The 22,347-nt window shown below is 56.2% G+C and overlaps 1 protein-coding gene across 7 annotated transcripts in view; it reads left to right on the forward strand.

Annotated features, from left to right (window-relative positions):
- PEX14 (peroxisomal biogenesis factor 14) overlaps positions 1–21,934 on the forward strand; it is a 127,301-nt gene extending 105,367 nt beyond the window's left edge. For all 7 annotated transcript variants that reach the window (XM_024554216.3, XM_045190513.3, XM_053920008.2 and 4 more), the window contains 5 exons: positions 11,712–11,797; positions 14,652–14,754; positions 15,847–15,944; positions 19,111–19,202; positions 20,863–21,934. In XM_024554216.3, the coding sequence (XP_024409984.2) occupies positions 11,712–11,797; positions 14,652–14,754; positions 15,847–15,944; positions 19,111–19,202; positions 20,863–21,301 (818 nt within the window). In that variant the 3' untranslated portion in view covers positions 21,302–21,934. The remainder of the gene's footprint in view (positions 1–11,711; positions 11,798–14,651; positions 14,755–15,846; positions 15,945–19,110; positions 19,203–20,862) is intronic.
- Positions 21,935–22,347: the final 413 nt, after the last annotated feature.

The following is a 22,347-nucleotide window of genomic DNA, read 5'->3' on the forward strand; positions in this document are numbered from 1 at the left end:
GCAGCTGGAGTGCAGAAGTTTCTAAGATGCACATCTGTTCTGTTCCAGCTGTTTCCTCTATGGCTTAGTACCAAACAGGTCCCTCGGTGACTTGAAAACTTCTTGCTCAGAACAGAGTGTTCTGGCTGGTCCCAGAGTTGGCCTAAAACATCACGCATTTGCCTACTCTGAGCAGGCGTGGAGAGCTAGACTCTTAGTCTTTCCCAAAGAGACAAGCGCCTGTGGTGGGAGGGGCCGCTCAGTCATTTACAGCCTCCTGCGTCCGGATCTCTGAGAAAAAGCGTCGCCTGATTAGGTGTTTGGGTAGGAGTATTTTTAAGAGGCTCCCAGCCCTGAAAATAAAATACATCTTCGCAGAGACAGACCCCTCCCTGCCCTGACGCTGGTGTGCAGACAATGGCAGTGGCAGTTTTAAACACCTGCAGTTTCTCGTTGTCGCCGGTGAGTGTCATTCCTCTTGTGTGGCTGCCCGCTCCCTGCAGCTCCAGGCTGACTGCACCTCTTCACTTCTGTACTTTTGCCAAGAGGTGTCAAAACTGCTCCAAAAAAAAAAAAAGCTTGATTTTGATTAATACAGAGAAAGAAGACTTTGCCTGACTGATAATAAAACTGATAAATGACATTTGAATTACTTGTAGCGGTAATTTATTACATAAAATATCTTTTATTTGACATGCGATTAGTTGCTGGAAGCATCACTCAACCTGACGAGTTTAAACACGCTCTGAAATGAACCCCAGTAAAAAGCAGGGCTGTCTGTGCTGGCGTTATGAAATACACTAATCCTGGAATGAGGGGAAAATCTGACTTTAAATATTTAAATGATTAATTGGGTTTATATATTTTTTTTACCTTTCTAACCCCCTTAATTACAAGCAAACTCAGGGGAGTTTCTGAACTAGGTGTGCAGGCTGCATGCTTATCGCGGAGGCATTGTGCGCGTCCCAGGCGGGATTTACGGCCTCCACTCATGGGTGTTCCTGCCGGTCTCACATCTGGAGCTCAGGCAGCCCTTCCCTTCTCATTTCTTGACTTTTTAAGGACATCCTCTCTGTGAGCCCAAGTCCAGAAAACGAGCTTCTCTGGACTCGCCCCCAAATGCTCCTGTCTTGGGGAAGGGTCGCTTTTCCGGGACCACCGCAGGGAGCCCGTTGCTCCTGGATTGTCACCTCTGGACCCTGCCTGGTGACAGATGTCCCACTGGGTGCCTCTTTTGATATCTCTGCTCTTTGGTGAATGTGCTTGGACTTGAGATGTTAGCAAATGTCAATGTTAGCAAAGATAACATGGACACCTACCAGAATGTTCAGTTCATCCGAGTTAAGCACCAACTGTATGCTCAGGACAGTGTGGTAGGATTCAAAACATGGCCTTTAAGAATCTTAACGGGCTCTCTGGGAGAAAGAAGATAAACTCTTAAGAAAAGGATAATAATATAAGACATTGTGACTTAATGCCAAAATTAATTATGTAGACAAGAAAATTCCACAAGAATACAGAAAAGGGAAAAACTAGTGTGGGTGAGAGGAGTCGGGGCTTTGTGAGCGTGGCGGGGTTGCCGGGGGGGGGGGGGGGGGGGGCGGCGGGGGGGGGGGGGGAGCGCGGCATCCCCGGGTGTGAGGGTAAACCACTGCCGTCGGGGCCCAAAGCAAAGTCCGACAGAGCGCAGGAAGGGCCCGGCCGGAGTCTGAGAGGAAGGCCGACGCTCTGTGTTTCTCGTCCAGGTTTCTTCTTGCTCGACTTTGAAGCAGGAACCTGCGCGCGTGTCTGTGCGGCTCCCAGCACAGCCCTGAACAGAAAGTCCTGGCGAACGCTTTTGATTGATTCGTTCCAAGCTGGCTTTTCTTCCTCCCTCCCAGAGAGACAAGAAGCAAGGCAGCTTTGAGATGCAGGCAGGGCCAGTGTGAATTTTGTAGGATGATAATTCTTTCTTCGGCCTTCCAAAGACTGACCTGCAGCTTCGGTTGCCTCTTAAAATAGGACATAAATGTCTGAGGTTGGGAAAGAGGTTTTGACGCGTCGTAAGAAATCGTGAGCGAGAAAGTGTGTTCTGTCTTGGTGTGTTTCTCGTATAGCCCATGCAGCCTTCTGGCACACACTTACCCTTGGTTTTCTTGATTCACTGAGCAGGCACGTGTCATTGAAGGCCTGCTGGGTGCCCGGCACCGTGCCAGACCCCTGGGGTGGAAGTGTTAATAAGGCCTAGCTGGTCGCTCTCTGTGGCTGCTCCTGTCCGGCAGAAAAGGCAGTTAAGCAAACACAGCAGGTGGGGTGAGCTCGGCCCCAGTGAGAACAGGGGCACAGGCAAGGTGAAGGACAGCAGGAGGTGTTTATCGGACCTGGGGGAAGATTGGTTCAGTGACCAGACAGGGTGGGCAAGGCCTCCAGGCAAAGGCATGTGGACAGACGTGGAACCAGGCGATGTTCAGGGCAGCCAGAGCGTGGGGCGGGGGCGTCAGGGACAACCTGAGAGGGAGGTGGCGGCCAGGTCATCCCCCTGCTGGAGCCCGAAGCACATTGTTCCCTTTGAAATACATCATCCGAGCATCTTTGAGCAGTACTTTCTGTGTGACTGCATTATTCTCAGGCCAATATTAAAATTATTTGTACCGTCGGAGCAGATGCTGCAGGGGGGTAGGGAAGACATCCTGGGAGTGTGTTTATGGGGTGGTCCAGACGCTCTGCCTGGCCAGCTCAAGGCTGTTCCCAGGAGGGGCAGCTGCAGTTCCCGCAGGGAGTCTCTCAGATGGTCGTCCACGGGGACCGGGGGATGGATGTCCCCCGTGGCTCGGTTAGCCTGCACCCTCACCACTGGGCTCTCAAATGTTTAGTCACTGGCTTCTCTGTTAAACTGGGAGTTCCTTGAGCTCAGAGGCTTTTTAATTTTTTAAAATCTGACTCGAGGCTCTGTCTCAAGCAGGTGTTGTAGAAGTAGTTGTTGAATGGGTAATGGTAGCGGAAATGTGCTTCAGGATTGAAAGGCTGCCTGGAAATACCGTCCACGCAGAGTGGCCCCTGGAGCCTGTCGGTGAGGCTAGCTGTGCTGGTGTTTGGAAAGTTTTACCTGGTAAAACAGATGGGTCTAGGATCGCTAACTTTATTATCATGCTTCGTAACTCATGGAAGTGTTATATTCTTTCATATGTTTCCAGTATTACAGGATGAATGTTTAAAAGTTGAATTAGAATTCATAGATCTTGCTTTTTTTCCCTTTCTTTTTAAAAAATCTTCACCAGAGGATACGTTTATTGATTTTTAGAGAGAAAGGGGAAGGGGCGGAGAGAGAGAGAGACATCCACGTGAGAAAGAAACATCAATTGGTTGCCTCCCACACATGCCCTGATGGGGATCGAACCCGCAGCTTTTCTGGTGTGTGGTATGCTGCTCCAGCCAACTGAGCCCGCCCGCACAGGGCGCTGCTGTTCTTTCTTGGTCTCAGCTGCTAACTGAGCAGAGAGAGAACTTACAGTCATCCCTGCTGGGTGTTGTTCTCCATCATTGCTGTCTTCCTTGAGCCCCCTTTTAAAAAAAATTCTGAATATATATATTTTTTAAATCAGCTTTATTGTGGTATAATTTACATAAAATAAAGTGCACCAATTTTAATTCTACAATTTGAGATTTGACAAGTGTGCACTCCCATGTGGCTGTCACCACCCTGGAAAACATTGCCAGTTCCCTAAAAGGCTCCCTTGTGCCCTGCTCCCAGCCAGTCCCAGCCCACCGCAACTCGGGGGCAGCCACAGGTCTGCTTTCTGTTGCTTCTGATTAGACTTACTTATCTTTCCTAGAGTTGATATAAATGGAATCATACGGTATGTACTCGTTCGTGTCTGGCTTCTTTCGCTCAGCATAATGTTTTTGAGATTCATCCAAGCTGTGGTGTGGATCAGAAGTTCCTTCCTGTTTATTACTGAGTGGTATCGCACGGGCGGGCACACCAGTTTGTTTCCATTCACCAGCTGACAGGCTCTGGGCTGTTTCCAGCTTGGAGCTATTACGAGTAAAACTCTTGTGAATATTCGCGTACAAATCTTTGTATGTTTTTTTCTCTTCATTAAATGCCTAGGGGTGGAATTGCAGGGTCATATGTTAACTGTTAAGTTTAACTTTTTAAAAAAATGTATTGATTTGAGAGAGAGAAACATCAATTTGTTTTTCACTCGTTTTTGTGTGTGGTTCATTCTTGTGTGTGGCCTGATGTGGGATCGAACCTGCAACCTTGGTGTATCAGGGCATCGTTCCAGCCAACTGAGCTACCTCCAGGGCAATCTTTTGCCCGTTTTTAATTTTCTCCTTATTATCGCATTGGAAAAGTTCTTTAAATATTCTGGTTTCAAGTTCTTGTGAAATATATGTATTGTTAATTTTTCCTCCCAGTCTGCAGCTTTTTCCCCCCTTAGAAAAAGCAAACGATTTTAAATTTGAAGACTTCCATTTACTTTTTTTTTTCTTTTAGATTTTATGGTTTCTGTGCCCTAAGAAGCCTTTGCTTCCCCCAAAGTTGGAAGGATTTTCTTCTGTGTTTTCTTCTAGGAGTTTTGTAGAGTTCACTTTTACATTGAGATCTGTGCTTCATTCTCAGTTGTTTTCGTGTATGGTGTAAGGTCAAGGTCAAGGCTTATTTTTCCCTGGGTGGATACTTTTCCACTTGTGCCAGCACCAGATGCTCAAAAGATGGTCGTAGTCTCATCGAGCCCTTGTCTCTTTAGTAAGAACCATCGTTTATATATGCATGCATCCAGGTCTGGACTCTTCTTGTTAAAAAATCGATCTTCTTAAACAAAGCTGTCGAAGTGTATTTCACAAATCACAGAACTCGCCCATTTCTAGTGTGCGGTGCAGTGGTTTTTGGTAATTGCCAGGTGGTGCGACCATAAGTCAGTCTCAGAGTGTTTTTGCCCCCAGGCAAGGCCCTCTGTGCCCATTCTACTGTCCCTCTCGCCTGCAGCCCCAAGACAGCCACCAGCGTGTCACTAGCACACCGACTTTTCGGGATATGCCACACAGAGGGCGTGGCGCGCTGCGTGCCGCGTGACCCCGGTGGCCTGCGCCTTTCACGGAGTGTGACGTTCTTGAGTTTCCTCCGTGTTGTGAGTGCAGGAGCCCTCCGTCCCACTGTGGGGACGGGCCATGCTCTGTCTCCCCGTTCCCCAGCGGGGGTGGGGGGACGACGTTGAGGCTGTCTGCACTTTGGCTCCCGGGAATCGTGCCCCTGAGGACGTTCCTGTGCAGGTCTGGCGTGGGTGTGAGTTTTCCTTTCTCTCGGGTTGCTGGGCCATGGGGCAGTTTCATGTCTCTGGATTCCTCTCAGTTCTATCCCATCAGCTCTTTGGAAGTAAAGTGTACACAAAATAAAATGAATTATTTTTAACTGTACAATTTGATGAGTTGTGTACGTGAGTCATAAGTTATGTAACCAACACTGTGATCACAATGCAGAAAATTTTTTAGCACCCCAGAAACTTCCTTTCTGCCCTTTACGTCAGCCCTCTCCCCAGCTCCCAGTTCCTGTCGCCCAGCGGTCTCCGCCCTGTCGCCCAGTCCTGCCTCTTAGAAAACCCCCTGGGAGTGAGGTCCCGCGGCATGGAGTCTTTGCGTTGGTTTCTTCACCAACACACACACGTACATACACACACGTACACACACAGGACCGGGCAGTAAGCATTTCAGACTTTGTGAGCTACACACATCCCTGTCCAGCTCCCCATCCCTTGTGTGGATGCCCCACGGTTTGTTCGCCGGCCGGGTCCCATTTCGGGGCCACTGGGAGCACCGCTGCTGTGCGCACACACCCGGTCTTTACATGCAGGTGCGCTCCCCTGTCGTCAGGTAAATACCTAGGGGTGGGCCGCTTTCCTCACGCCTTAGCTGTATGTTTAACTTCATAAGAAATCGTCACACTGTTTTTCCAAAATGGTCGCGCCATCTGACCATTCCCGTAGCAGCGTGTGAGCGTCTCGTTGGCTCCACGTCCTTGACGACACTTGGCATTCTCAGGTCTCACCCTCTCGTGTGCATGGTATAGAATCGCATTGCACTTTCATAGTTTCTGCTTTTTCATGTAGGTGTGAGATCCAGTTCAAGTTCATTTTTGTGTGTATGGTGAGGGTTGAGGTCCATCTTCCCCCTTAATTGATCTCCAGCTGTCTTGGCACTATTGTTGAAAAGATCCTCCCTTACCCATAGAATTACCTTGGCCTCTTTGTCAAAAATCAGGGGACCTTATAAGCAAGGTCTATTTCTGGACTCTTCGGAATTCATGCGGTTTAATTAGGGCTCATGTGTTTTCATCTGCGAGTGAGGACATAGATACGCCTCAGCGTCCTTCCTGCCTCACAATGACGCTGCTGGGAGCATCGCAGCTCACAGGACGTGGGAAGATTGTCTTTCCCAGGGCGGGCCTGTGCGAGGCCTCGGCCTGCAGGTGTGGCTGCCGGGGGTTGCTTCTGCTCGGACCTGAGCCGCTCTGGGTCTTGCCCCACACTCCAGGCTGGTCATCTTTCCGACCTCTGCAAGCCTTCCTCAGCCCAGCCTGTGGTGCCCTTCAGCTGGCCACCGTCTCTCCGTGCATTTTGCTGTAACAAGCACTGACCTGGCGGCCTGGCTTTCTTCCAGGGCCTCGCTGTGCACGAGCCCGTCTTACTAGTTAGTGTTCAGGGCCACCTTCACGCGGAGCCGACAGGGTGATTTGCGAAGTCAGACGCAGAGCTGTGAGGCATTGGGGCTCCGGCCTCAGTAAGAGTGGAGAGGACCCCGCTGGGGCTGGCCCAGTTTCCGTGGCCGCCTTGCCCTCTGCACAGGCTGCCGGCCTCCCCCGCTGGCAGCTGGCACTGGGTTGTCTCAGGTGTCTCAGCGGAGGATGAGTTGGTGGCAGCGTTCAGCTCTGCATGACGACTCTTTACTGGATTGTGGTGTCAGCGAGTCCCTGACTTGGTAGTTTCCAGCTCACCGTGGCTGTGTCGCATGCCCGAGTCCCAGCCCCGCGCCCGTGCTCCTACCTGATGGTGCTTGTTCTCGCCCGTCAGGTGAGACTTTCTTGGGAGACGCAGCGAAAGGGGTTGAGTGCTGCCGGGTTTGTTGGTGTTCAGTGAGGCTGAGGAGCTGCAGGGGCAGCGCTCCTTCCCCTGGCGTGGCTGCTGCCCCCATGGGTTCACCTGGAAACCTCTGAGACTGTCCGAGCTCCAGCCGGTTGATGAACACTGTGGAATGTTGGGGAATGCATTGTGTTTCAAAGAGCCCTGTGTACCCCTCTCCCTAGGCAGCTTGTCCCCTGACCTCGCTGCAGCCTAAGGCAGAGGGCAGTCCCAGGAATGCCCAGCGGTGCAGGGTGAGCTTGCTGCCACCGTTGCCTGTCTCTCTGTCCTTCCTGAGACACTGGTGGCCTGTGTGGTGAAGTGCTGTGCCCTTTGGCAAGTTAGCTAGTCCTGCATTTTGGGAAGTGCTCTGGAATCACTTCTCGGCCTTTCGGCTGAGATCCCGTGTGGCAGTGCCGTGGAGAGTTTGGATCTGGGTGACAAGAGCCTGTTCCTGGGCTCTTTAAATCTAGCAAAGCTCTGCTGCTGCCCGTTGGGCGGCCTGTGCTTCACAAGGAGAGGAAAAGGAGAACCGTCGGGCGGGTGTGGAGACGGGGTCTGATCGTAGGCTCTGTGCCCCTGTCCACTTTGTCCGCCAGTGTCCACTTCCAGACTGGTGGCCTGGAGCGTCCCAGCAGCACGTCTCACTTCCCTCACTCCCGGGCCCGGGCAGAAGCGTGGCCCCGGGTTCTGCCCTCCACTGTATGACTCTGGACGGTCGGGGAGCATGGTGGCGGAGAGGCGCTTGCAGCTCCTGGTCGTTCCCAGGCACTCTGCTCTTCTCTCGTTCTCTCCTGGAGGCTACCCTGGGGGTGGGCAGGGTTGGCCCAGGGGTGTGGGGCGGACTCCAGGCGGTCACAGCTGGAGGGTCAGGCCAGTCTGGGATCATGCCAGTTGCTTCCTCAGCAGCTCTTTTGGAAGGCATGCAGTGGATAGGAGTTATCTCCAACTTAGTTTTTCTTTCTTCATTTTGCCACAAGACAGAATTGTATCACACATCTCCAAAACGAGGAAAATGGCATTTCAGCTCCTTGTCTTTATAGACTCTCTGAACTTTAGGAAAGATCATTCTGGTCCCTTTTCATTAATAATGAAAACCAGGGGCAATAAAATGTTCTTAACTCGAGCATGGCAGGAACGCAGCGTCATGCGGGGCTGAAGGGTGCGGCTGGCAGGGGCCACAGGTGTTTCTTGGTGCTTAAGGAGGTTGGAGCTCCAGAAAGGTGGGGTCAGCTCTAGCCGAGGCCCTGGTCTCAGACCCCGAGCTGCCGGCCTCTGTTCAGCCTCGGCCGCTCCAGTACCGAGGGGGAGAGGCTGCGCTTCTCAAGGTGTGGCGTGTTTGCAGGAAAGGATGGTCCAGTTTTTAGTTGCAGCTATGTTTTGGTAAGATATTTCACGGGTATTTGAGACACTGCTGGTGAATATGGTACTCTAGACATGTGCCGTTTTGAAGATGCTTTTTCTGAGGAGTTTGGCTGCACAGATGGATGTTCTGAGGGGGATGAAAGCCCTCCTGAACGGTGGCTGTCTGGACGAGCACAAAGGTTGCCCACTGTCTTCACTTTTTCCTCCTAAAAGTGAACTTGCACTCAATGTTGGAATTTGCCACAAGGCAGTCCCAGCAGAGAAGGTCAGGAGTAAGCAGAAAGAGAGGCAGGCCAGGGACCCAGAGCCTCCAGGCTCCACCAAACAAGCGGTTGTCATCGCTGGGCTGCAGATTCCTGCCGGGTAGGATGTCTCCCGGAGACGGCTCCTTAGATGGGACGCTGAGTGTCACTGCATGCACTCTCAGTGGGGAGGGAGTGGGGAAGTCCTGGCGCGCTGCAAACCGAACCCGGCTCCATACAAAGATAGATTGATACATTTATGTAAAAGTGAAAAACAGCGGCAAGCCACAGACACCATAAAGCAGGGTCAAAAGAAAAATAAACGGAAAGAATGTTGCAGCTCCTGTCATAGACAAAAGGCTCATTTCCTTGCTGTATAAAAAGTTTCTATAAACTGGTAAAGACATGGACTAGAACTATAGTAGACTGGGAAGGAAATACAGAGGAAAAGATGCTTGGCCCTCACTCCTAATAACATGATGCAGATGAAAACTGGCATGAGACGCTGTTCCCCGCTCCTGTGCTGGCTGCAGTCTCTAGCGGGGTGAACCCGCCGTGCCCCGTGTGAGGAGGGAGACGGGGCTTGTGGGCGGGAGCTGGCCCAGCCCCGTGGGGCGCAGCTGCCATGCTGCTGCACATTGTGGGGGCAGGTACCCCTGGCCCAGCCTCCTCGGCATTCATGCTACAGATGTGCATGTACGTACGTGCGAGGTGACGTGCGCGCACAGTCCCGGGGGGGCAGGCGGCAGTGTGTGGCACAGTAAAAGACCGGAATCGTCAAACACCCATCAGAAAGGAACTGACTGAATGGGATACTGAGCAGCCGTGGGAGAAAAAGAAGAGGAATGAGAGATGGGGGAGAAGAGAAGGAACACAATACGGACCTGTGTCGCCTTGCGTGTGCGTCAACACTCCTCCACTGGATGAACAAGGAGCTCCCAGCTGCAGCGGTTGGTGGGGGAGTCCGTCTGCAGTGGGCTGAGTGCGGCCTCGTGGTCACACCGATGCCTGCGCCGCCTGGTCGACCACTGTGGCACCAGAAAGGGAAGTTCAGGGCCGTGGGCAAGGCCACCTGGTGATGGCGTTTTGTGTGGGAGATGGCGGGGTTGGGCCACCTTGGGAAACTCATGTGGAGCCCACAGGCCGGGCCAGCAGAGGGGGGAGGGGTGTGGTGGCCAAAAGGAGACTGTTCCAGACTCTTCTCATTCTGCAACAGGGAGGAAGAAGCATCTCCTCACCCCCTTGGGGGTCTGCGCCACTTGGATCACCCCAGTAGGCTGCGTGCCAGCAGCTGCACCCTACTGCTGAGCTTTAAGAACCAACCCTCCCTGCTCTCCTGGGGTCAGGAAATGCCCGGATGTGGCAGGTGCCTGAGGAGCTTGCCGGCCCAGTGGGAGGTTGGGGGGACGGGGAGGTGCTGGCCGAAGTGCATGGGTGTCTGTCCTAAAGGAGCTGCTTCCTGTCCATCCCAGCTCCTTGGCACAGCAGTCTGTCTCAGGTGATGCCTTCTGGGTCACTCCCCACGGGCACTGTGGTCTGCTTCCACACACTGATTAGTGTCCCGCCGGCGGTTCTGGGGACAGTGGCCCACGTCCCCCAGTGGCAGAGCCCCGTAGAGGAGTCCGAGCGCCACAGTGAGTGGACACTGGGAATGCAGACAACCGTGCTTTCCCGCGTGCTGCGCAGCGTCGCTGGGGCATCAGACAAGGTTACAGACCCAGAAGCACCTTGAAATCCACGCAGGGGACTGGACGTGCAGTAGGGAACCCTCTGGAGCCTGCCCTCTTGTGGAGCTGGAGTCGTGGGGAGCTTTCGGACAGGCTGTTCTGATGGGCGTTGGCCAGGAGCCTGCTCCTCCTTGAAGGCTGGCTGCCCATGTCCGGGTTCCCCCGCAACAGCCGCCCGGGTCCCTTCTGTGGCGGCCCGTCCTGGCCCCGGTCCTTTTTGCCCTTTGTGGCCCCCGGCAGTAGCCCCCTCCCCACTTCCTTCCTGCCTGCAACCTGCCCTCAGGGCTGCCCCATGCTTGTAACACCAGGGTTCCTGGGGCACGCTCTCAGCCAGCCCCACCTTCCCCGCCCCTCTGCCTGCCTGGTCAGGCCCAGGCGCTCTCTGTCCACACTGGCTACCTTCTGTCCTTTGAGCACAGGTCGGCTGCCTTTGCAGTTGCCCGGGCCCTGCCTGGGCTGCTTTCCCCTGGGGCCTGAAGGTCTCACATGCGCCTCCTCTGAGGCCTTGCCGAAGACCCCTGGCCCCTTCCCTGTCGTCTTCACTCCCCTGTCACCCTGTTTGGCCTCTGCGTCACCCTGGAGCTAGCCCATTCTGTCATCTGTAGGTTGTCTCCTCTTCACTGGTCAGTGGGAAAGCAGAGCAAGACAGGGCAGGGGGCCTCGTCACCACTGCCCCCACCCCGGGCCCGCGACACTGCCGGGCACACAGTCTCCCCTCACCCCGCTCTGCAGTGACTCTTAGTGCAGCCCTGTCTGTAGCAGGGCAGGTGGGTGTGCATTTGTGTGCATCCACGTGTGCTCACGTCAGCCTCGCGAGTCCCTTCCGCCTTTCGAGTGGACACCGTGCCCTTGGTCCCTGGATCACCTCTGCCACCTGACTCCACAGCCATGACTTACCCTATCTTTCAGACTATAAGACACACTCCCCCCAAATTTGGGAGGGAAATGGGGGTGCGTCTTATAGTCCGAATGTAGCGTACGTGGCTGGAGGGGCAGTGGAGCGGGTTTTTCCTTTCCTCTAAAACCTGGGTATGTCTTATAGTCCGAAAAGGACAGTAGCTCACTGTCGACACCACGCGGCAGGTGCCCGTGGAGGCCGTGGCTCGGAGAGCCTGGAGAGAGGAGGGAGATGCTGCTGGCCTGTGTTCCTGACGGCCACACCGCCCTCTGCGGTTGGAGCTGCCCGTCCTCGGAGATGCGCACACTGAGCCCACGCCCCGGCCCGGCCCCGGCCCCGGCCCCGGCTCTGGCAAAGCATGCGTGTGCCTCTCCTCCTGAGGCACCTTTTCTCCCACCCTCAGGCCCCGTGGGTTCCCGATGGAGAGATTACAGTGCCTTGGCCATCATCATGGCGGGAATTGCATTCGGCTTCCACCAGCTCTACAAGGTAAGTCCACCTTCCCCACGGGCCCCATGTGCGGCCCCAGCCTCCCCTCTCCGGAGCTGCCCGGCGCCCTGGCAGGGGCAGGCTGTGTGCAGGGGCAGACCATCCTGACAGTGCTCGCTGCAGGCTCCGGTCCAGGCCCCGCCCCACCCGGACGGGTGCGTGTGGCTGGTGCAGACCCCACCTCGTCCCCTGGACTCGGCGTCCCCACAGGGTGACTCTGGGCCGGTCGACCCGGAAGCGTGTCCAGTTCTTGGAACAGTGCCTGGCACGCGCTAAGCAGCCCTGCACTTGAGGGACAGGTTGACACAGTGGTGGCGAGCGTGGGCGGTGGAGCCTGGCTGCACCCGGCTCTGCCTTGTGATGGACGTGTGACCACAGGCTCAGGGGTCTCATCTGTGAAATGGGGACAACAGCACCTTCCCCGTGAGGCTGCTGTGAAGCTCAGAGATGCGGCGGCCTGCACGTAGGAAGTGCTTACGTGCACCGGTTTTCCTTCCTTGGTGTTTGAAACCAGCTTTGAGCAACCCCGCAGAGCCCTGTGTGTGGGGTCTACTTTCCGGTCTCCTACACACTGTGCCGGCACCCGGGTGACTCTAGGGTTCCCCCAGACATCAGTCAGCCCCCAGGACCCAGAGGTTGTGGCGCAGCAGAGCCGCAGGCCTGAGGGAGCACTTACTCCCTTCCTTCCAGACACTGGCTACCAGGTACGACTGTGATGGAAGCAGATAAGTCTTTCTAGAAGGTGTGGAGCCAGGTGGGTCCCCAGAGGACTTATTCTCCCCTGGTCCTGGAGAGAAGCCCTTTTCCTTGTGAGGCCACCTGCTACCCCGCCCATTACTTGGGGAGTTTTTTTCAAAAGAATCTTCATGATCACCCAGGCTCACTGTTGTAACTTTCAGCACGTGAAATATGTTTCAACATTGCACTCTCTGGGATTCTTAATTTTTGACTTAGTACCAAAGCTCAACAACTGAGTTGTAGCAGAAGATATTTTTTTCAGGGTAACATCTTTTCTTGGAGTTGGAAGTTCCCGTGTCAGAAATTCAGAAGCAAAATGCTCTGTGTCCTGGGCTGCCCACCTCCAACCGGTGCCTCCCCGTCCCTTGTGTGCAGAAGGCTTCTTTCCCCTCACTGACCCATGCCGTCACCAGGAAGAACCAGATGCAGAAACGAGTGTCCAGGCTGCACTCCACACACCGAACCGTCGTGTGGCTGCCCACGGGCGGCCTGGGGTCGGATGGGAGCGGGGAGCAGGGTCTGCTGCTTCCACAAAGCTCTGATAGCTCCTCTCTGCTTTAAAAAAGAGACATTGAAAGATCAGGCAGAATGGTGTCAAGAGACTCTCCAAAGCATCTGCTGATAGTTTCCTGAAATTCAAGGAAAGGGAGAGGTGTGCTGTCATCCTGTTTTATAAATACGTGAAAATTTAGGCTGCGCAGTGTGTGTCCCTTCCCTTGGCATGTCTGGTCTCAGAAATGGAGTTTTTAGTTTGTTAAACTAAACGAGTGTAAGAATTTCTTGACTTTTATACTTAGGAAGTTTCCAACCTGGAGCATAAGGCTGCATTTGATGAGGTTCAGCTCAGTTGCAGTAGTAACTCACTCCGTGGTGGAAAAGCACCTTGCCAAACGGAAAACGCTTCCGCACGAATGCTAAGTAACGAGCTCCACTGAGGAGCTGCACTTGGAATGCGTCCTCCCACAAACCCTGTGAGAGACCTCCTTCCCCCCCCAGCTCAGAACCCTTAATGGAGAAGTTGCTGTCTGTTGTCCTGTGTGGGGCCCACGTGGGAAAAGAACCCAAGTTCTCCTTGGTCACGCCAGGCTGCGCGGCGCTCCCTCGTGCTGCTGTTGGCACTAGCAGCTGGTCTTGCTCCCGGTCCTGAGCTCTGGACGTCAGAGTGCATGTCCTTCCATCCCGCTCCCCTGTCGGCCACCCCGCTGCCCACCTGCCACCTCAGAACAGGCGGCAGTGACCAGCCCCGCCCCGCCTGCCTTCTTCCCCAATGTTCTCATCCTTGCAGTCTGGTTTCCCGCATTTGGGGGTTCCTGCTCTGTTGCCCGTTTGCCCCATGGTCAGTTTCTTTAGATTCTGCCCCATCCCCTCCCTTCTGCTCCTGGGTCTCAGCCCTGGGGCATTTGGCTGCATCTGAGTCGTAGCTGAAGGACGTTTGCCCGAGGATTCAAGGCTCAGTTTAGAAAAAGCTGAAGTGACCTCTTCCGATGGCCTCGGAACATCCATCCATGTATTATCCCCTAGTGAAAGAACCAGAGGTCCCAGAAATCTGTGTGGATGCTCATCTAGCTTCTCAAGTAATTTCTCGTTTATTTAATTTTCCTCGTCTGTTTCTGAATGGAAAACGCACGCACACGGTCCCAAGTGGTACAGGTTCAGAGAAGCGAACTGAGTGGCGCCCCCCACCCTCCCTGGAGGCCACCAACAACAGTGTCACTTTCCTGCGTGACCTTTCACGTTGGTGTCTGACAAACTTTCAAAGTAGACTTCTAAATATTTTTGTTACAGAAATAGTATATATAACACCATTAAGAAAACTAAATAAAGGAACCGAAAAGTTTTTCATAAGAATAAATCAAATGGAATTTACTCATCCCTGTTCCCTGGTCCTTGTCCTTATTCAGACAGTTTTTACGTGGTTGGACTCACAGTCTCATAGCTGGTGAATATCTTGCTCATTTATGGTGTTTGCTTAGCAAGTTTCCAAAACCTGGGGGTGACAGAAAGTTGGTCTGCAGAGGTTGACCAAGCCTCTGGAGGCTTGCTGGACAGGTTGAGAGGTTGCTGGACAGTAACCTGATTGTGCACCCACCCATCCTGCTCACCCTGCTTCTTGCAGAAGTACCTGCTCCCCCTCATCGTGGGCGGCTGGGAGGACAGGAAGCAACTGGAGAGGATGGAGGCGAGTCTCTCGGAGCTGAGTGGCAGCGTGGCCCAGACAGGTAAAGATTAATGACTCCATCAAGCCACCCCTCACAGCCTTCCTGGAGCAGCCCCTTCCCTGCCCCTCCCCGCTCCCCTCCGTCTCCACTTTATGTGGTGACTTCATTTATCTGCTCCGAGAATCTGTTCACATTTGCAAATGAAGCCGCCGTCATTTCGGTTTAATTTGAAATTGCTTGTTTACTGTCGGCGCGGCCTCAATTAATTATGTTTTTACGGAAAGGCTCCCAACCTCAGAATATTAATAAGGGGAATAAAATGACAGCCTTTCTAAGGGCTGTAAAGTTCATTTTTAATTTCTGCTTCTATGAGGTTTTCAGGGGGGTTTTCAGTTATTTTCCCCCTTCCCTCGAAGAACCCAACACAGGGTCAAGAGAGGCTGTAATTACTGTGGCTCCAGGACCCCGGCCACCTCCTCTGTCATCGACTCCATGGGGCTCACGTTCATTACCCAGAGCCCCAATGATGGCCTAGATTAGCTGGGACCTGTCGCGCCAGAGGTGGCTTTTCTTCTTGATAAACTTGTTTACTAGAGGGAGGCTCTGAATCTGAAAACTCAGGCGAGCGAGAGAGCTGCTGTCCCAGGTGGCCCTCAACCCTCCAGAGTGGTGGCCCCAAGGCCGCCAACATGGCCACGTGGTGGCGGGAGCCCCAGCACCTCGGGCTTGGGTGGGGAGGGCGGGCAGGAGCAGCAGGCCGGTGGGCGGCTCCTAACCACTCCTGGGACCGGAGGCACCTCCGTCCCAGGACGAGGGACGTTGCTCTCTCTCTGCGAGGACGAGGCGAGGCCTGGGAGAGGAGTGGCGCAGACAATCCGGAAGCTGGAGAGCCCAGTAGTCGTCGGCAGGCATAATTAGAGGGGAGAGGTTCTGGGTGGACGTGCTGTTAACCACGGATGATGACACAGCGGACAGATGAGGGAGAGAGACGGGAGGGTAGGTGTCACGCAGGTAGATGGTCCCGCGCAGACAGACCATCGGGACTGTGGCTGCGGGCACTGTGGAGAGATCGATGCTGCAGCTTGGGGTGTGTGGGCACTGTGAGAAGGAGAATGTGTGTGTTTAACAGACACCTCTGCTCTTCTCTCCCAGTGACTCAGTTACAGGTGACGCTAGCCTCCGTCCAGGAGCTGCTGGTGCAGCAGCAGCAGAAAGTCCAGGAGCTCGCCCGTGAGCTGGCCACCGCTAAGGTATTGGTCCCGACCCTGGCCCCTCCGGCTCGGCCCAGTGTGGCTCCTCACTCTGGTCCTTCCGTTCTAGTTCACGGTGCTCCGTGGGACAGGCCCACACTGCCCTTGCAGAGAAAAGAGGCTTCAGTGATAGAGGCCGTCCTCTCTGTCTCCCTGTCACCTGCCTGTGGGAGGGAGGAAAAGCAGCTCTCTGCCAGGCCCTCTGGTGGGAGCGCATGCCCCAGCTCTGGGGGTGGACGGTGTGGACACAGAATGGCCTCCACTTGCAAGTTAGGTCACGCGTCACAGTTGCCAAGAGTGCCTGGGGGAGGGGTGGAGGGAGTACCAGGCACTAGGCTGAACTCTGTGGTGATGCCCAAAGCCCAGGGTGAGTGACCCCCAGCAGAGTCTGGTGCCAGCTGGGGTTGGTAGGGTGGCTGCTGTGGCTCCCTTCTGAAACCTGAAGCTGTCTTAGTCATGCCAGACCCTGGGGTCAGACTGCCTGGGTAAACACCCTCCTCTGCCACAGGCTAGCTGTATGACAATAGGCAAGTTACTCAGCCTCTCTGGGCCCTGGTTTCCTCATCTGTAAAATGGAGCTATATGGCACCTCCTTTGTTGTCTTCGCATGCTTGGAACAGCGCCCGGCTGCAGTCAGCTCCAGTCGGCTCCAGTCGGCTCCCGGGACTGCAGGCTCTGGCCTGGCTTCTTTGGGCGTGTGACAAGGTTGTTCCTGAGGCCTGGTCTCAGACAGATGGGCCCGGGGGACATCCGCTGTCTCCCATGTTGCTTTGGGCTGCCCCCCCAAATCTGATACTGTAAAGGGTCCGCTCTGCTGGCTCTCCCAGGGGAGGCCCCACCCCAGCGCACAGGTCAATGGGAGCCAGCCCTCACATCTTTTGCATTTTGCAAAAACCCAGCAAAATGGGAATCTTTCCATTTTCCATGGAATCTGGGGTGCATCCTGTGAAGAGGGTCCTTGAGAATCCCTTCCTCAGATACCCCTACACGGGGGCTGCCTGCACTTCCTCCTCAGATGGTGCAGTTGCCGGGTGGCCCCCTCCAGCCACTGCCTGCGCTTCATGGGCGGGAGGCCTGTAAAGCACCCAGAGGCCAGTTAGGCCCTGTTCCACGCTCCTCTATTATCTTCTGGAACGGTGGCCTGCTAATGGCCAGAAGCCATTCCGGAAATTGGAAAACTGTTCTCAGACCTTCACCATTAAGATTAAGACCACATGTTGCGTTTTAAGAGGGGAGGGGGCTGGGATTGTGCCTGGTGGTTGAGAGCCGCCCCGGTCTCTCGTGCTTGTCTTTCGGAGAGTCCCCCACCCGGCCCGGCCCCTTTCATCCATGTCTCCTACACTGGATCGAGGCTCGCTGGTTTGGTGCCTAAACCCACATGTGTGAAGGCCGGTTACCCCATAAACCAAAGACTCGGAGCTGTGTTTTCTCAGCTGTAATATAAGTTTTTATATCTGGCTTCCAAGCTCCTACTGCAGCACTGTAAAAAATTAAAAAGAAGAGCATTAAGTAATTAAAAAAACCTACATAAAACTGAAGGCTGGGAGTTTTCTACAACTGTTTTTTAAAGAGACTGGCTAAAAAGCCCCAGATGTCAGATTTTATTTCTAAATCCTGGCATCTGGCACCATATGCGTTTGGAAATTTGAGTCCTTTGTAGGCCGGTGAGTGGAAATTGCTCCCTTGTTAATGGGCTGCTATGGCTTTCAAGGTTTCGGAGCAGCCAGAACAGCGGCTCCTGGGCCTGTGCCGCCTGGTGGTCTGGCTCGGGGGCCCCGGGGGGCTGCGTGCGGGCGGTGGGTGTCAGTGCTCGCGCTCTGACACTGCCGGGCTGCTCCTTCCCGAGCCCCGAGGACCCTCCTGCAAAAGTGTGCGGGGCTCCACGTGGTTGGCAGGAAGCGGGGAGCCCCCTCCACCTGCCAGCCTAGGCCTCCACATTCTCCTGAACTTACTGCGGGGTTTCACCTGGCCAGGGCAGCACTGTCAGGGAAGCAGGGACCTTGCATGCTTAATGTGTGCACTTGAAGCCACCCCAGAGTGGCCTCCAGCCCCGAGGATGCAGGCCCGCCCACCTGTGGCCACCCCACCTGGAACTGGCCTGTAAACACTTCATACTTGGTAGGCAGCTTGGTCACTGACCGCTGCCATTGCGGGGGACCTCCGCTCTCCTGTCCTCCATCCATCCCAGCTGGGTTTGCTGGAGAAAGGCGGTTCTCTGCAGTTTACACGGGAGCTGTCCTGGTCAGAGGGGAAGGGTGTGTGGAGGGCCCTCCTGGGGACAGGAATCGGAGTCCCACGACGGCGTCTTCGCTGAGCCTGCCGGGTCATGCCAGAAGCATGGCTGTGGGCTGGCGGCTGGCTTAGCAGACAGCAGGGCACAGTCCAGGGCCTGACCTTACAGAGCCAGGGCTGCAGGCCTCCGAGCAGCTGGGGGACGTGCCCCTGGGGGAAGCCCGTCTGCTGGGCCTGCTGGCGACTGAGCGGAGCAGCGGGTGGGCAGGCAGGACTCGGATGTGGTTGGCTCCTGCCCCTCCTGGGCAGCTCTGGAACCAGTCTCTGGCACCTGCGGGGGCTGGGGGAGGAGGCAGCCGCCCATCTCCACCCACCGAGTTCTCTTCTGAGGGGCCTGACTGGCGTTACAGGGAGAGGGGCTTAGCTGGAGGTGACCGTGTACTTACTGTGCCCGAACATTTCAAACTCACACAGCAGAGGGGCCCATGGAGCGAGCCCTGGCCCCCACAGCCACCGCTGCCACCTGAGCCGGCCCTGATGTGCCCTTGCCCGCACCCCTTGCTGCACGGACACACTCCGCACATGCTTGGGTTTGTACCCCTGAATGCTGTGGGCTCTCTTGTCGTGGTGTCCTTTTGTTTCATGTGACCAGAATGCCGTCACCACACTAAGTACATGTCAGGCCCCATGGTCTGTCCAGTAAGCCAAGCAGGTGGAGTTGTGGGAACACTCATCATTTCAGCAGAGTCCTGGGCAGGCAGACCCCTGCGGGGGCAGTGGCAGAGCCTTCCCAAGGTGTCACCAGGCTGGTGCCCAGGACGTGGAGTGACCCTGGCCACACCCAGGGTTCCTGCTGCCCCAGACCCCTGGGCTCCGTGGATGGGAACGGGGGACGAGCCACCCTGACCCCTGTTCCTTGTGTTTCGACTTTCAGGCTACCACATCCACCAACTGGATCCTGGAGTCCCAGAACATCAATGAGCTCAAGTCGGAAATCAACTCCTTGAAAGGGCTTCTGTTGAATCGGTAGGAGCTGAGAAGGCGGGCTCCTGCTCTGCTGTCAGCCTGGGACTGAGCTGAGCTTGTGGCTGGCTGGTCTAGCTTGGGGAAGGGGGGCAGGGTGGGACGCATCGCCCCAGGGGTCCTGACGGAGCTGTGGGGTGTAGGCATTGCATTTGGGAATCTTTCAAGCTTCTTCCCCTCCCCAGTGGGCCTCTCCCTTCCCTGCCCCAGGGGGCCATCTGTAGTGCCCACAGCAGTTTTGAAATTCACACTGTCCCTCGGTCCTGTCAGGGTCTGGTTGAGGAAAGCAGGAGCCTGAGCAGAGACACCCCATCCCCAGTGGACAGGGCCACCTCCTCCCCACCCCGCGCCCCAGCTAGACCACTCAGGGACAGCTTGGTCCCAGAGAAGTTCCCCACAGAGGGCCAGGGTTCCTTCATTTGAAGGTCCTGTGAACCAAGACAGGGGCAGAAGCATGCCCCTCCCCACCCCTAGGTCTGCCACTCGGCAGCCCTGCAGGGCTTGCCTGGGACGGGCTGGCTTTAAAAGAGAAAGGCCTGTGTCCAGGGACGCAGGGTCGGTTGGCCACCCAACCTGCAGGGCACCCAGGTTGGCCTTCGTGTGCCTCACATTGGGCTGCAGGCCTGGGGTTTGGTGGGGCCGTGTGAGGCAATGCAAAGGGTCGCTCAGGGTCAAGGGCAGGGGCTCCAACCAGAGGGCCCCTCTTCAGGTTGCCTGCTTCCAGGCCCTCTCTGATGGAAAGCACCTGGCCTTGAGAGAGGTGTGGCTGTGCTTGGGGTGGTCATGAGGAGACCCCCATGTTTCCCAGCCGAGGACACAGGTGCTCTGAGGAAGGGGATGGAGCAGGCGCTGGCTGATGACGCTGGTGGACACCTACGCCTTGACTGTGCACTCGCCACACCGTGGATCTCAGGAGGGAGAGCTGCCTCGGGCCCTGCTGGGGGAGCACTGGGCAGCCAGACTCAGCGGGGAGCAGGCCTCTGTCCACTTGGCTCAGGCAGAGAGAAAGAGATGGGCCCCTTGTCCCAGAGCTTGATTTCTAAGCTGTCGCCAGGAAGACCTGACCTCCCAGGTCCCTCCTGGGCTTGGCTTTGGTCGGGCTGACTGCTGGCCTGGTGCCCAGGGCCAGGAAACGGGGGTGGGGAACAGACTTCCCCGTAAGTGTTGAGTGCAGAGGCTTTCTAAGAAAGTGCCCTAGTGCTACCCTCCTGGGCCCGAGGTCTCAGAGCTGAAGCAGCACCGCCCCCCCTTTTGCAGAGCTGTAGACAAGTTAGAGGCAGAGGCCCAGGTCTTCAGGGATCCCAGTTTTCTGGCTCCCCACCCTTTCCTGCCCCTCTCCCGGTGCTGTGGGTGGACAGGGCGAGGACTGGGGGTAGGGGCCCCTGCACACGGAAGGCCCCCAGCGGGACTGTCCAGCAGCTGTGAGCGAGGCCTGGGGCGCCCTGGGGGGTGGGGCCCAGGACACCTCTGGCCTGTGTCTCAGCTGCCCCAACCTCCCGAAGGCCTCATTTCTGTGAGGGCAGGGTGAGAGGGAGCGGAGGGGGCTGATGGTGGTCAGTCCTGTCCCCTGCTTGAGGGATGCTGTCTGGAGCACTTGGGATCGGGACAGGGGGGCAGGAGCCCCAAGGTGCCGTCATGACCACCCTCTTTCCCCTCCTCGCAGGAGGCAGTTTCCCCCCTCCCCGTCCGCCCCGAAGATCCCCTCCTGGCAGATCCCGGTCAAGTCGCCGTCGCCCTCCAGCCCTGCCACCGGGAACCCCCACAGCAGCAGCGACATCTCGCCCGTCAGCAACGAGTCCACCACGTCCTCGCCCGTGAAGGAGGGCCATAGCCCTGAGGGCTCCACGGCCACCTACCACCTGCTGGGGCCCCAGGAGGAGGGCGAAGGGGTGGTGGACGTCAAGGGCCAGGTGAGGATGGAGGTGCAGGGCGAGGAGGAGAAGAGGGAAGACGAGGAAGATGAGGATGTGAACCGCGTGGACGAAGAGGACTGCCTGGGGGTGCAGAGGGAGGACCGCCGGGGCGGGGACGGGCAGATCAATGAGCAGGTGGAGAAGCTGCGTCGGCCCGAGGGTGCCAGCAATGAGCATGAGCGGGACTAGGTCCTGTGGCTCTGGGCGGAGCCTCGGGCCGTGGATGGGGGTGCCGGGCAGCCTGGCCACTGCGAGTGGGGCTGAGTGTCTGAGGGCCCCAGACACTCTCACCTGCTACTTCCTGAACTCAGCCCCGGGCAGACAGCCTTGACCTTGTTCTCAGGCTGAGGGCCGGTCTCCTGGACTGATGTCCTGTGCAGGTGCGTCTGCTGAGCGTCTTAGCTAACCCAACAGCGAGCATGACAAGAGGTAGCTCTGACCTGACGCCTGGCCCACGGCTCCCAGTTTGCTTCTTGCCAGGGGCCTCGGGCTCTTGCCCCCACAGCGCCTTTCTCTGGGCGAGGGCCTGCCAGGCCCTGCCCGCCTGGTGCCACCCTCCGCCTGTCCCAGCCCCACCAGGTCCCGTCGTCCTCCTGCACCCGTGAAGTCGCACTGCACTTGTGACTGTCACCTGCCACAGCGGCTCAGCCACACCCCCGTGGTGAGAGTGGCTGTCACTCCCATGTGGGAGCCAGGCCTCAGGGCCTTCCTGTCTGTCCTTGCCACCCAGGGACACATGTCCCTCTGTGTGATCAGGTATAGGTTCAGAATGTGAGAAGTGACTGTACATAATTGTAATAAAGATGAGTTGTCACTATTTAACCCCTGCCCGTGGCTCCCTGTCTGCTTTTGGTGCCCAGTGCCTGGGAGGTGGGTCTGGGCCGAGACTGGGCCAGGTGAGCTCTGGGGAGGCCCCAGAGGGCCGGGGCTGGGGCCGGGGTGGGGTTCTCCAGCTGCTCCCCAGAGCCTGGAGGCTTCATCCCCGGCCCCGCGTGCCTGTCGAAGGGCGACACCGATCCAGGAGGAGAAGGGACCGCATGTTACTGTATATAGACCTGATGTGAAGTGTGATGAGCTCTCCTTCCTTAAATGGATGAATGTGCTCCCAGGAGAGTGTCTCGCTCGCTCTTCCTCCCCCGTCTCCTCTCCCTCTCGCCCTCCCTGTCTCCCTTTAACCTTCACACGGCATCTGGCTACGCCCTGGGAGACAACAGGACGCGCCTTCCAAGGAGCCT

This window comes from Desmodus rotundus, chromosome 3 (assembly GCF_022682495.2).
Source record: "Desmodus rotundus isolate HL8 chromosome 3, HLdesRot8A.1, whole genome shotgun sequence".
Taxonomy (NCBI): domain Eukaryota; kingdom Metazoa; phylum Chordata; class Mammalia; order Chiroptera; family Phyllostomidae; genus Desmodus; species Desmodus rotundus.